At 37.0% G+C, this 15846-nt stretch overlaps 1 protein-coding gene across 1 annotated transcript in view; it reads right to left on the bottom strand.

Annotated features, from left to right (window-relative positions):
- Nucleotides 1–2181: 2181 nt before the first annotated feature.
- Nucleotides 2182–15846, bottom strand: part of ST8SIA6 (ST8 alpha-N-acetyl-neuraminide alpha-2,8-sialyltransferase 6) — a 94893-nt gene continuing 81228 nt past the window's right edge. Inside the window, exons 5-8 of the mRNA XM_003786783.2 lie at nucleotides 12199–12343; nucleotides 8459–8571; nucleotides 4257–4349; nucleotides 2182–2792 (exon numbers count right to left, since the gene is read on the bottom strand). Of these exons, the coding sequence (XP_003786831.1) occupies nucleotides 2324–2792; nucleotides 4257–4349; nucleotides 8459–8571; nucleotides 12199–12343 (820 nt within the window). The 3' untranslated portion in view covers nucleotides 2182–2323. The remainder of the gene's footprint in view (nucleotides 2793–4256; nucleotides 4350–8458; nucleotides 8572–12198; nucleotides 12344–15846) is intronic.

The raw sequence follows: 15846 nt of genomic DNA, 5'->3' as shown, positions 1-15846 counted from the left end.
TGGTGATATGCAGTATCTACTCAAATTTATTTTGTATTGAAGTCTAAATCAATGAGTTTTATTCCTCATGTAAGCATATATCTTTCCCTGTGAAGGAACTGACTCTACGAATAAATTTAAATGGAATCTGTTTTTCTTTTTTCTCCCTTCTATGTTTTGGTTTCTCAGGCCAGGAGGTTTCATTTTCCATGATTTCAGTTATTTGTAGTCAACCACAGTCTGAAAATATTACAGTATCTTGAGAGAGACCATAAGGGTATAATTTTTACTGTGGTATATTGTTATAATTGTCTTTTTATTAGTCATTGTTGATGACCCTGTAACTTCGAACTATTTGACTTTTTGAGTTGTTTCTCAGAAATGGTGGCATTTCTGAAAGAGAAAGGAGTTGGGATACTAAAGCCCCTGCCCAGACTTCCCATTTGCCATTACTCGCCCCAATGCACACAGCCCTTGTCAATTGCACCACAACCCACCCCAGCTGGTAGACCCTTTGTTAATGTCCATCCTCAAAAGGCTTCCCTTAGTTGGAGAGATGGATTTAAAATTGCTTCTCTCACTCCCTGAAGAAGATGTCTTTCCTATTAAAATTTCCTTTCTTCCCTGACAATCCTTGTTGTCTCAGCAATTTGCTATTCTGTGCCGGCACAGGCAACCAGACCCAGGCCAAAACCACCCTGCAATTTTGCAAACAGGGGAAATTAAGTTATGGAGTGCCTTATATTTATAGCTGGTCTATGAAATGGATCAGGTCAGCTATTCCCACTTCAAAGATGTAGGCCCAACCCACCACCTCCATGTTCCATATCCTGCCCTCATGTGGCAGCCATTGGGACAAAAACCATGGTCTACCTTCAAATGACCTCATTTTGATACATCAAAATCAAGAGGCAGCCTTTTCTCCTATTGTCTCCCCTTTACCTACAGTCTTCTTCATTTACTCAATACAAATGCATTTTCTAGCTGTAATTTGAAAATCACCTTTTCTCTGAAAGAGATACGGTACTCTGTTCTTATCAGTGGCTTCATTTTCTGTGGTTTCAGTTACCTATGGTCAACCACAGTCTGAAAATACTACAGTATTTAGAGAGAGAAACCATATTCATATAATTTCATTAAGGTATATTGTTACAATTGTCCTATTTTATTATTAGTTATTGTTGTTAACCTCTTATTGTGCCTAATTTATAAATTAAACATTATAGGTATTATGTCCAGAACAAAACAGTCTCTACAGGGTTCAGTACCACCCATGGTTTTAGGGATCCCCTGTGGGTCTTGGAACATGTCCCTGGAGGATAAGGAGACACAACTGTATTTGAAATAGATTTAATTATCTCTGCTTCTGTTCCTCCTAATACTTTATTTATAACTTTTATCATTTTAACACTTATAACATTCTATTATAAGTACACTGACCAGGAAATTATAATTGCTTAAGTTAAATATGCTTCCTTCTGCTAGAGGTAGTTATCATCTTTATATCTTTCTCACATATTGTGGTACAGGACTTGACATTAAGTAAATTATTCAATAATTTGTTAAAAGAATATATTGACGGAGTAACCCATACACAAGACAACATGTAAGAAAGAGTGGGTGTTATTGTAACTATATCCTGAAAGTATACCCTATTAGTGGGAGAGGAAAAAGGTCTAAGAATGAGGAGCAGCATTAATATAAAATTATAAAAAGCAATGAAAAAATTGTAGATAAAGGAGAAAAAGCAGCAGCTGAAATCCAACCGGCATGTCATTGCAAATAATATCACAAGTGCACAAAGAAGAATTTCATTCTGGAATGATCAAGGATTTCTTATTTACATACACAATTTTCTTGTATGCACTCTTTAAGACATAAAGAGAAATGGGAAGGATAGTATCAATAAAGAATAATCTGCCAGAGACAGAAACTCAACAATTGCCCCCAAATTAGCCGTTCTCTTCAGTAAAGGTAGCCAAGATAACATGCCTTTTATTAGCAGTCTGGTGAGGGCTGAAATAGCCATTATAAATAGCAACAACAACAACAAAATTTCATTGAATCCCTACCTCACACCAAATGTTATGCCAAGAGTTTTTATAATTTAATCACATTTTAATTGCATGAGTCAAATATGATGGTCTCCACTTTACAGGGAAAGAAACTGAAGATGAGAATGATTGAATGACTTGCCGAACTTGCAAAGTTAGTGGGGAACTTTGGCCAAAAAAAAAATTTGGAGGCTTTTCCTGTAAAACTCTATTACCAAATCCTTTAGTATTTGGAGGCACTGCTACCTACCATGTTATATTAAAATGATTCCCATTTTAAGACATTTTGTTTAAGCTATTTCACATTTGCTAAATTGCAGTTTGAGGATTCCTTTCACATGCAGCTGGAGGATCTGGCTGTATTCTTTGGGCATCTGATGGAAACCGCGTTTAGGCAAGGTGTTGTCATAGTAGTGATGGCTGACCGGTGTATCTTCTACAGTTTTAGAGAAGGGCCAAAATCCATACAGCTTCACATTTTCACACAGCTCCACGGCAACACTTGTAATCATCAAGCCGGTGGACAAGCGGTACGCCGTCACACCTTTAGTTCTCCAGAAAAGGGCCAGATGTTTCAGGTACTTGGGATGGAAAAACAGAACCTTCTGTCTTGCCTTAGACTCTCTCAGTGTGTAATATACTTTAAAGGAGGTACCAGTGTTGGCCCTGAAAGAAAATGCTGGCAGAAGAAGAAATGCGTCTCCATAGGTTGCAATGTCCTCCAGGAATACTGCTTTCTTTTCCTTTAAGTTGCCATATCTGCCAAATTTTAAGAAGTCATAATAATCACAATAATACTAATCAAAGAAGCAGTTTTGGTTAACAGGAGGTTGAATTTACCAGTGGTCAAAAAACTGAACCATTAATATTCTGCACATTAAAGAGATAAATATGCACTCAGGGAAAACCACTCAAGTAAGCATCATGTCCATATTTAGGGTTAGAGCTTCATCTGTCTTTCATGGAATACGTGGGCGTTCACTTCCTACCTTCTTTTTTTTTTTTGGCCAGGGCCTGGTTTGAACCCACCACCTCCAGTATATGGGGCCAGCGCCCTACTCCTTCAAACTGCGTTATTTTCTTACCAGACAGAAGTTTCTTGTAGTATTTTATTTTCCAACTCAGTAATTATTTTCTAAAGTTGTTTGTTGATAGTGAAATAGCTTCTGAATTTATAATGATGAAATATTTTTTCTAGCATAGCACACATATCAATAGATTTTCTTAAAAGCCATTGAACTGAACACTTGTGATTTGTACACCCTTTGGACATATTTAATTATAAAGTAGAAGTTTCCTTTAGAAACCCTTTATACACACACACAGAGTAGAACATCTGTAAGTTGACTACCCAAGGGACTGTAACAAACTTGTCAACATAAGGAACTAGGGCTACTGTGCTGATACATATATGTGGTACATGTCCGGTCTATGGAAAACGAAAATTAGGTCAACTTAAGGAGGTGGTCTAAGGAAGTGGATAACTATGGAGGTTCTACTGGTATTTTAAAATTTCTTGTCTGCATTATGCTCTCTCCACGTATATGATTTAAATGACACCTTAGTAAGTGTTCTTCTCAGGATGATTGTAAGCTTTTAGAAAATAAGCTTCGGAATGCATGTAAATATTTTATTTTCTCTCAAGCAATGCTAGAACTATTTGAAGAGCCTTAATCTATTAATTATATTTATCAGTCATTTTTGATAAAAAATAAAGTAAAACTACACGTGGGATTTTTTTTTTATTAACTAACCAATGATTCTACGGTCATTTCATTGCAGAAGTGAAACATGGTCATTCGTTTTAAACTATTCAATTCAACTGCATTTTGCCAGGTTGTCCTAGAACTAACTCTCTGAAGTTTCTAAGTACATTAAGGTTCATCAAGAAAGTACTGCCAAGATAAAAGAGATATGCTAAAACTCTGAAAGAAAATGGGAAAAGGCAACTGTGCTATTTTTAAAAAGATGAGGAAATAAGTTCTTATTTGACTTGAAACATTTAGCTTATGACATTAGAAGTCCAACCGAGTTGTCACTCTAATGAACCACAACCTTGATCGAATGTCAAAATTTGCAAATGTATTCTTATATATTTTCCCAAAATGCCATCCCAGCTGTATTGCAGGTCTGTCTCAGCAAAAAGATTAACCCTCAGACTAAGAAACATGTTAAACAGTGGAGAAATGTTCTCTAACAGTTAGGTAACTTGCTGATACTTACTTCAGTGTTATGATACTGGGATTCACAGTAACGAGGTTTGTTTTGCTTCCAACATCTTTACTAACATCTCCTGTGGTTGGAGGGAGGTTACATCTGAAATTTGAAAGGAAAACAATTTTCAAAAGAGAACTTGTGAAAAAAAAAAGTATATACACATATGTCCATATGATAATGGTCCTTACACTACAGAAAATAGTTGCTGTTAAGAGATTCTCAGAATCCATCTGATTTCCATTTATAATTATTTAATATCTACTGAGTTATAGCTGACTTTGTAAAAAGTAAACAAATTTGACGAAGCCTTTTTAACATTGATAATGACCTCTGTAAGTATGAAAACCAAAAACGACAATTATACCTAGACTAACTTTTAAAGCTCTTCCGATCCTTTTTATTAAAAGTCTTATTTATATTGATTATATTCCCACAGTGGTGCAATCACTAATTTACAGACTTCCCCAAAATTGAGGCATTGGGACTAAAGTTATAGAGCCTGCCAGAAGCAAAGACTACATTAAAAAATGAAAATCTTCCGATTCCCATATGGATCGTTTTGCCATCAAATTATGGTGTTAATAAATAAAACCTTAATGTTCTTTATATAGTAATGTTTTCACACCAATGTTCTCATCTTCCTTGGAGTACTAATTTGTTTTTAAATTGGAAAACGAATTAAGAATTCTAAGTTTGAGTAATTATATTCCAGTCACAAAAAAGGGAAAGTTGGTTATGGCTCCCTAAATAACGTTTATAGAATTTCAAGTAGTAAAGCTAAGCAGAAAAGGGGAACGGCCTCGAGTGCTTCCTACGGGAGGCTGTTTAAAGTTGACATCATCTTGAATATGACGACTTTGAAATATTCTATGGCATGCTTTATGAAACTTACAAATAAACGAAACACGCACTTCCCTCATCGATATAAAAAGTCAGAAAATAAATAGGGCACCCTGTTGAAATAAATGTTAGTCATTCATACTAAGCCACAGATATGGCCTCCTAGTGGGCTTCTTATAACAAATCTACTTTCTAGTACAATCTCATATTGTACTGGACAGATGAATCACCAGTGACTTCGGATATAGTATACAGGAGATTCCTAGAGGAAGGATTTTTTTTATGTGTGTGGGTGTGTGCACACTATCTAGGGTGGCTACAAAGTTCATGTGCATTTTTAAAATAGTGTGCAATTTTAAATTGCATGTGAACTTTATGGCCAACCTGTATATGTGCGTATATGTGCATGTGTGTATACATGGGTATATATGTATATATACACACACACATATATATATAATTGTATTTATCTATTTGTATACCTATACAGAAACAGTCCTATAGTATAGCAGTATGCTACATGAGGTCAGACAATTTAATTTGTGAATACATGCTATGAAAAGTGCTACATATCCCATTGTTGAATAGTACTGAGGTAACCTTTGAAGACCTCTATATGCACCAGTGTCAGTGTCTAGTTCATCCTTCAAAGCAATTTTGGAACCCCTTTTCTGGAATGGGCATCAAAGCTGTCATCATATTACCCTTGATGTGCTTAATGTTATCAAAATCCCTTTTTTTCAATTTATCTTTGGATAAAGAAAAAAGTCATTGGAGGACATACCAGGTGAGCAGAGAAGGTGTTCTAATACAGTCATTTATTTACTCATTAAAAACTCCCTTGCAGAAAGTGCTGTGTAAGCTGGTGCACTGTTGTCATGCAAGAGCCATGAATTGTTGGCTAAGATTTTCAGTTAGGATTTTCCTAAATGTTTCTCTATCCATATTTACTTGTTCTTCTATGTGTCTCACAGTCACAGTTATTGATGATTTTGATATAACAATGGATGAAGTTTTGCAATGTTTTCATCAGTTCTGCTCATTACTGGCCACCTTGACTCCTCTTCATCAGTGATCCTTTCTCTATCCTCAGGAAAACATTTTTTCCATTTGTCCATTGCCATTTTCTTCATAGAATTATCCCCATAAACTTGGACTAACAATTAGTCCCTGATTTCACTTCCACATTTTCCAAGTTTAACAAAATTAAATGTTTGTTCATTGCTCTAACTCAAGCTCTGATAGGCTCACAACAGCACACAGAAGCACCCAATAACAATAATGAAAACCACTCAGCCAGACATTGTCAGACATCCACAGGAACACAGCTGTGAGACCCTGACATACCAAGGCTTTGAAACCTTACTGAGGTATTTGTACAGTGCTGCAAACACAAGCACATGGGGGCAAGTTTGTGAACTTTACTGTCAGACCTTATATGTATACATATACATGGTATACCATATGTATCATAGAATAGTAGTATGCTGTATTTTTTTACATATACACACACACAGTAGTATAGTCATAATATAGCAATAGTAAAGGGTGGCCATAAAGTTTGTGTGACACTTAAAATAGTGACTATTTTATCTGCATAATCATTAACTGTGTAATCATCGCCTATGTTTTCTTCCTCCACTTATTTCATACCTCCCAATCTTTTGAAATGAAAAACATCAGCTTCCAGATTATTTTATAAACTATCAACATGCATAGCCAAAATATTTTCAGCCTTAAAAATTAAATTTTAAATGACCCGAACAATGTCTAGCCTTCATTTTGCCTTTCAGTTTAAATGACTAGCTTCAAAGGGAATTCTATATTCAGAAAAATACCTGGTATCAGCAAATGTAGAATCTAGAAACATACACATTTATTTTAGAGTTATAAATTAAATATCTGCTGAGGGTTTTTTTTGGGGGGGTTGTTTATTTTTAGTATTTGAACCTAAATTTGTATTTCCTATACTTGCTATAAAGTAAAATGAATGTTCAGGCATAATCCTCATCACAGATGTTTTGGGAATTTTAAGTCTATAAAAAGTCTATTGCAAGAAGAATTATTTATCTTCATTATGGCCTGTTCACACTGAGTTCTTGAACGAAATGGCTCAACCACTTAGATACTGGCCATTTTAACATTAATCATGAAGAACATGAATATTCAATAATTGTTGGGCTGTCAGGCCTATTGCTCCATCAATACCTTCAGCATACAACTTTAAAACCAGGGGAGCTAAAATCATCTTTCTTTTTTACTTGCTAAAAAGGGCAACACTCAATCAACAGGGATCAAAACATTAACTCTGATACATAAAATCAGCATTCCTAAAACAGGAAGAAACGGATTTCTACTTAAAAAGACGTGCTGCAACTGAAAACCATCCTCAGATGGATAAGTTACCTTTCCATCATATTCTGAAAGTAGAGATGTTTTGTGGCATGGGTTGTTAGTACCATTCTGTCTCTATTTTTGCCAGCTAGCTGGTATTGACACAGAAAATATTTTAAAACACCAGAATTTAGAAACTTCACAGTTTTTAAAAAATTTCAAGCCAGAAAACTACATAATGATGTTGGATGGCTAGAAAATACTTTAGTTGGCACTTTTCCAAGTAATACCCCCCAAACAAAACATCCTTGAAATGCTCTATAAGAAAAATGGCCTTTAAGGTCAGGTGAGTCTGGGAACTGTTGCCCCTCAGAGTGCTGAGGCATGGGGCCAATTAACACATTGAAGGCTTTGACAAGATCTCGTTCACCATTGTTTCACCCTGAGTTTCCTAAACTCCTAAACATACACAACCACAGCACGTCTTTATCCTTTTGGTATCTACATTATGAAGAACTCATTAACACTTCCAGAAAGCCAATGTGGATAATCTGTAGACTTCAGCAACACAGCTCAAAGGTCCAAATTTCGACATGATATCTTTTGACTCTCCCTCTAAAACTGTAGTCCTCAACCCTTGTGCTGCAGACCAGTACTGGTCTGTGGTCTGTTAGGAACCAGGCCACCCAGCAGGAGGTGAATGGTAGGTGAGCTAGTAAAGCTTCATCTCTATTACAGCCATTGCCCACTGCCCACTTCACTACCTGAGCTCTGCCTCCTGTCACATCAGCAGTGGCATTAGAGCCTCATAGGAGCACAAACCCTACTGTAAACTGCACATGGGAGACATGTCGACTGCGTGCTTCCTAGGAGGATCCAACGCCCCCTGAATCCATGTCCGTGGAAAAATCATCGTCTTCCATGAAATCAGTGCCAGGTGTCCCAAAGGTTGAGTACAGTACAGCTGCTCTAAAAAGTACCAAACTATTTTTTTTAATCTTTTATTTCAAAGAAACCAACTTGATAAGTCTTACCTAAAAACGAAGTCAGATTTGTCTATTTCAGCTCCACAGAGAGACTTATTCAGAATTCCCCCGTTTCCAACCACTGCACACTGATTATAAGGGTACTCCACGAAAGGCTGGGCCTAGCAGGAGAAAATGAAAAACTACCATGAAAAGCTGCTAACGTCAGAACCACAAACATCCGCTTAATTCTAGTATCTTCAGTCTTTATACAAGCTGAGAAGAAAAAGAGTAAGAAAAAAAGCAAGCAGCCATGTGACATGCTTATCGGCTTATGATGTCTTCTAATAAAAAGTCATCATGTGAGCCTAAATTTCATTTCTCTTGAGAATAGACATCATATAATGCACATAATATAATAATAGGAAATATCTTTGTATACAAAATATAATTAAGTACATAAAATGACAATGGCAGAATTCCACATTGTGCCTTTATGATAAATAGGAAATTTTCAGCTAAAAAGAAAAAATAAAGAAATTAGAAAATAGCATTCAATCTATTCCAAGGCACAAAATGAATAGGTAATTTAGCAAAAATTCCCTGTGCTTCTTAAATAATTAGACCTTTAGGCAGTGTAATGATATTAGATTTATGCCTGCCATCTCCACAAATGACGGACCAAGGTGCTTCAGGGAGGCCTAGCAACTCTCTACTGATATATTTCAAATTAATTTCCAAGGCCTGAATCTTTATTTCTTCCTAGGGCCCAACCTGCTTACCCCAAAAGCTCTCCCACTTTCCCCTAATTCTCCACAGCCTGAAACATAACTTTTCAATTCATCAGTGCACTTTTCCTTTCCTGGTCATCTTCCCTGAAGTAATAATGTGACCTGGAGCCCACAGCAAGGCTGGCAGCTCATGTTGCACAGTTATAAGGTCCCAATACACTGACAATGTCTCTAGGGTTACAGTGTAAACTCTCCAAGACAGAGAGGCTGTTCTCATCTCTCAGAGGCTGATCTCTTCCTCCAGATCCAGCATAGTCAATGTATTGAGTACAGCTTTCAATAAGGCTCACCTGGGGTACCCAGTGTAGTGGAGCTGGCTTATCCCAGATTGCAAAAGCCACCTGGTAAATATTCAGGAATTTTGTGATCTGGTAGTTAAACCAATGGTGAATTGAAATTGTCCATGATGGGAATATTTACACCACTGAAATTGGCAAAGCCTATACAATCCAGGCATATCTCCTCCCAAAGGCAGTTTACCAGCACCACTGGCAAAAGCCCATGCCCATGTGGTCTGAACAGCCCTGAGTATCCGCAGACTTTCCTGAACCACTATGACTACCATCTGCCACTGGTACTGACTCGATCTGGGAGATGCTCAGTAAGCAAAGAGAACTCTGTTTTCAATCCTTCTCTCTTTGTAGGTTTGACTTTCAAACTTAAAAGTCATACTGTGCTTGCTATGTGTGAGGCATTGTTCCATGTGTTTAACTTACAAGCACATTTAATCCAAACAACAGCCCACTGACCATTCTACAGATGGGAAAATAGAGAGGCATGGGCTCAGGCAGGAGCTCAAAAGTGACAGAGATGGGATATGAATCCAGACAGTCTGCTCCAGAGTACAGACTCTTAACCACAACACACTGCACAGATTCTCACCAAGTAAGTTAAAATGTTGACTTCATCAACTTTTATTTCTCATTAAACTGCAAAGCCTCTGAGACTGCCTGGCTCCTAAATGGATAGTTCCCAGATATTACGGACTAGTTCATGTCACTGAACTTCTAGCTCAGGATGTCTTCAGACAGTGTCTACTAAATGGTTCCACAATCAATTCTGAATTTTATAGATAGGGTAGAATGCAAAAATGCAAATATGCTCTTCATGGTACAAAATAGAAAAGATTACTGAGGGAAACATATCTCAAATTATGCACTCAAAATAATGAATGTTTTTCTCTGGTTTCTTGGTCAACTGAGGGAAAACATCCATATGCTTCAGTATCTCATGTTCAGTAAGGATTTAAATAAATTACAAACCTCAACATTCCCTGAAATAAACCTCCTAAGAAAATGCAAATTTGTTCAGCTCCACTGCCTGCTCCTGGCTCACTCTGGTTGAAAATTAGCTCTGTTGTTTTCCTTTTCAAGTGACTTAGAAAAGTTTCTGGAGGAAGTGACTTCACACCGTTTCATCAGCAGCATTAATCGAGATCTGCTGTGCCAACCAGGTAGTTCCAGGGAGCTCCAAGCTGAAGGGCAGAGTAGACCTCAAGCCCCACCCAGCCATGGAAGGTGTAGTTGGAAGCAATGCAAAAAAGTGACCTCACTCTGCAGTTGTTACTGTGTTCACTGCAGAATTTCTTCTTCCCAACTTCAAAAAAAAATCAGCATAAATTTGGAAAGCAGTTGCAATTGTTGTGTGCATCATAATTATCAAACCTATGCTAAGATATAATTTTCAAAGTACCAAATGAGAAGCAAAATAGCTGCTACTCCTCTGTTCTGGTCAGCAGGAAGCAAGGCAGATATGAGCAAAAACTGCATTGGTAAAAGAGTTTCTCATTGTCAGATTCTCCAAGGTCTTCCCTGATAGGGAACAGAAATATTCTTTTGTTATCTTTTCAATTATTGGCAATTTCTATGTACTGTCAGGATTCATTAGGAGTTATTTTTATCCCCCTTTCCTCCCAGAAAATTTGCAGTATTTTCCTTACCATTTTTCACTTATGTCTCATTCATTCTCAGCAAATTCTTCTTACTCTGAATTTTTTTTATTTCAGCTTACTATGAGGGTACAGACGATTAGGTGACATTGTTTGCATTTGTTAGGTAGAGTCCAAGTTGTATTTGTGTCCCTTACCCAGAAAGTGGGTTCTAGTGGAATACTCTTACATTATGTCTGCTAGTTGAGAACACATCACTCTTCTTCTGAATTGTAATATAAAAAATTGGAACAACTCATATGATCAACAATAAATTGAAAGAAGTCAAAGGCCCAACAAAATAGAATGGTAACAATCCAATATCCTCCAATTGGTAAACTACATTATCCCCTGATGTGATCCTATTTTGGCCATAGTGACTTAGTCTAACTGATTTTAATCAAATCATGGAAAGGGACTAAGAGTGTGTATTCTTAAGCAATGGGAATTTCCTTCTTCATGATAAAAATTTCCTCAAGTTTGGATTCGTACTAAGGTCAAGTTTCTTCTCACTGTGCCAAAAGGTATTATACCATGTCCTCACTCATTTGTTTATTTAACAAATATATAGTGAACGCATATATGCACTGGGAAATGTTCTAGGAGATTGGGATATGCTAATGAACATAGGGGAAAAAATCCCTGTTTTATGGTAGTTATGTTTATGGAACACGAATGCTTACATATTTACTTCCCAAAGAGAAGCAACATAAACATTCTTTGTGAAGGAATTGATTCAGCTACCAAAACCAACAAGCAGAAGAATATTATCCTGGAGGTAAAATGCCCATTTTCACAAGCCCTGGCAATTACTTTGCAGAAAGCTCATGAACCACATCTCCTGTGAAGAAGAGTCCAGAAGACTTAAGGCTGGAAGAGCTCATCATTTAAGATAAAAATATCCTTCTTTTCTGCAGAACCACACCGCATTTCAAAACCGCCTTTTTGAAATGGCTCACTGTACATATTTTATATGGTATAACTGTATGGTATTTTAATTAATTCCTTCATTATTGTAAGTTACAGCTTAAAGTGAGAGAGCATTCGTCCAGAACGGTGACACAAATAACCCACAACAAATCTTTACTCACCACTGGGAACATGTGAAAGATATTCTCTCTAATTGGGATTTCTTTTTTACTTTCCACCTCGTAACTCATATTAGTCCCAACTGGAGTATTATTTTGAGAAACAACAAAGTTTTGAACAGCATCACAGCAGGAAGCAAGTTTTGCTCTGCAAAGGGAAAGAAGATGAGTGAGCCAAAAATAGAGACTACAATGGAGACACCAGAATTTGCCGTGTTGACTTTTCTAGAAGAAGATAAATTATTCATATGACATTTTCATCTCATTCTATCCCACTTATCCAAGGAAGATAGGATGGATGGTAACTCATCAAGTTCTCACAAATAGAAAATATGAAAATACGATGGTTTTAAATATAAAAATACCCTTCTAATAATAGCATTATTAAAACATTAAATAGAAAAATGTGAGATGACAGGATACACTAGAACCTCTGTAAGTTGACCACCCAAGGACTGTAACAAACTGGTAAACATACAGAGCTGGTCAACATAAGGACCTAGGCCGACTGTACTGATATGTACATATGGTGAATGTCTGGTCTATGAAGACTGGTCAACTTAAGGAGGTGGGCAGTGTAGGGAAGTGGTGAAACATGGAGGCTCCATTGTAGTTATTTTACAAAACACAGAAACTGAGTTAAGAAGAGAAATGCGGTCTGGAATCACTTGTTATGAGGCAAGACCAATGAAAAGGAGAATCATTTAATACAATCTTTAAGTGAAGTGAATTTAAAGTTGCCATCCCTCACAGACAGCCCCCCAAAGCATAAATAGTACCAGCTATATGTCAAATACTGCATAGTGAAATATTGTTATTAAAATGCAGACCCAAGAAGCTGCTTTCAGGGGTCATCTGAATTAGTTCTCAACCTCTAGCAAGAACCACTCCGAATTTATATTTCATTAATGGAATTCTCCAAAGACATAGGCTCCACAGCATCTCTTGATAAATATTCCAGGGTTTAACCAACCTCAAAGTCAAGAGATTCTTCTATTTGCACAACTGAACTATCTCTTCACATAAATCCATTTTCCTTGTTAGATTTTCATAGACTCTCCTTATAAAAATACTCCCTGTGATTGAAAATGGTAATCAAGCAATACTTTCACCTCTTTCATCTTGAACGTTTACAGAATTTCTTCTTCTCTCAAGTTTTCCTTAGAGGGAAAGTAAGTTTTTCATTAGTTATCTTTTTCCTCTTTAAATCTGTACTTATTTCTCCATATTACTTAAAAATATGTATCTAAACTGGAGCCAATCATAGAAAAAAAGAGAGAGGGAATATTCACCAATGGGGCTGAGTCAGGTTGGCTTCGTTGGAACTGGTCCTTTCTCATTCCACATTTTTATTCTTACTAGTTTTGGGTTCTGTACTTTCCTGAATTTTGCCCTTTTGAAAAAATACAATTCTCTTAATTTGTCACCATCATCTTAGATTTGATCTTCTTGAATGCCAATAATTCTCAAGGTATGAATTATCAAGATATTATTCACATCCCAAAGTCGAGGCTTTGAATAATACTTCTTCCATCAGTTAACTTACATCACTGAAATAGTTGAGTCTTCTTAACTGAATTCTGTCACCTACTCTTTACTCTTTTGCATTTTAGAACCCACCATTTAAAAAAATACGGTTCATGGAGATTAGCAAAAGGGAAAAAAAAGAAATACTGTGTAGTTAAAAACATGGCACTAAGTAATTCTTAATTATACATACAATTTGATACCAATTCATGTGACATACTGCAAACTCCAAGATCCTTACGTGTTTATAATTTTAAACGTCTCTTTCATCCAGCTTTTTGAGGAAAGGTAAATGTAGCTACAATGAAATAAATTCCTGTTTCCCTTTGGCAAGTAACTTAATTTTTGGTGACACGAGTAATGTGTCACCAAAAACACCAGAGTTCCCTTCGTGCTTTTTGTTATATTAATTATTTTTCTGAAATTATCTTTTTAAAATATAAAATTTCCCAACGTACAGGAAAAGTTGAAAAAACTGGACGAGTCCTTGAATATTCACTTGCTAGATTCTCCAGTTAACTTTTCACTATGTCTGCTTTATTGACTGTCATGAATCCATTTTTATTGGCGTTTTGGTAATTCAAAGTAAATTATGGGTCTCAGTATGCTTCCCTTCTAAACACTTCCTGTCTCCAGCCTTCCCTCAAGCCCCAGAAGCAATTATTTTTGTGATTATTTTTCACCATAGATGAAAGGGCTCATACGGCCTGTACGCCTTTTAAGACTCTTTACACTCAATATAAATGGTTTTCGATTCACATACTATGTTCCTGTGTGGACCCTTTTCACTGCCATGGTTGGGTTCAGCAGAAATACTGACTTGCCTTAGCCATCCCCCTATCAAGAGTCAACATTAAACATCTAAACGCTCCTAATAATCTCTCAGGAAAAATAATAGGAGAATCATCTCTGAAATCTGCCTTCATTCACAGACTAAGGGGACTTTGGTAAGTCTCTGTGCTCAGTGGCTGGAGGATAAATGGATGCTCTTTGTCACTTCCCAGGTGAACTGGGGGTACAGAGTGCAGAAATAGCCAATGAGATTTTTATCTCTGTCATTCATTCTCCCACCACCCCTAAAATAGTCAGTTCTGTCAATGAATGATTCAAACGCCAACTAGATGTGTTGATGACAATGGGTGTAGCAATTCCTCTTTCTTGTGTAAAAAGAGGAACAGACATTAAGAAATGGAGGATGCTGTGTCACTATTGCTGTGATACCTCAGTCATTTGAAACACAAACTTTCACATTCTACAACAGTAAAATGTCCCAACCACATCAGAAGGCACCAGCCTGAAGCTGGTGGAGCACTGTACACTTTCCAGAACATCTGCATGCCTGTTACCCCATCTGATTCCCACTACAGGCAAGGAGATAGAAAATACTATGATTCCTATTTTAGACATGAGAAAGCTGGGTTGAAAGAGGGTACAATGGCATGATGAAGGCATGCAGGTTGTTAATGACTCCAACCCATGTCTTGTGACCTTCTATTCTCTGCAGGTCACACTACCCTACTGTAAACTGTGCTTGTGAGGGATCTAGGCTGCACATCCTTATGAAAATCTAACTCCTACCTTCTGCTGTCTGTGGAAAAACTATCTTCCTTGAATTGAAACTGGTCCCTGGTGCCAAAAAGCTTGGGGACGGCTGCTCTAGATGACAGTCCTGCCTGAATTTCCAGCAAGCAGTCATCACCAACTGCTGGCTTTCAGGTGACTCCACTTCCAGCTACCACTGGACTGCACCTGTGCAAAAGTTATCGCTTAAGAGGTCCCCAGCTGAACCCTGTAGCTCAGAGAACTGGGGGATTATGAAATCATTGTTAAGCCATCAGTTTGGGGGCAGTTTATTCTGTAACAGGAGATAAACAAAATATAAGAGATAACAGTAGCTCTGGTAAGTCTTCTTTTCTCTCCAGAGAAACAGAACCAATAGAATATCTGTCTGTCTGTCTATCCATCCATCTATCAATCATCTATCTGAAGAGATTTATTTTAAGTAATTGACCCAGACAATTATGGGAGCTATGAAGTCTAAAGCCCGTAGTAAGCTGGCAGGCTGGAAAGTCAGGTAAGAGTTGACACTACACTCTTAATTTTTTTTTTTTTTTTTTTTTTTTT

The sequence above is a fragment of the Otolemur garnettii genome, unplaced genomic scaffold (assembly GCF_000181295.1).
Source record: "Otolemur garnettii isolate 467f Iridium unplaced genomic scaffold, OtoGar3 scaffold00019, whole genome shotgun sequence".
NCBI lineage: Eukaryota > Metazoa > Chordata > Mammalia > Primates > Galagidae > Otolemur > Otolemur garnettii.
The sequence above is the reverse complement of the archived record's forward strand: the minus strand, read 5'-3'. Positions and strand labels throughout refer to the sequence as shown.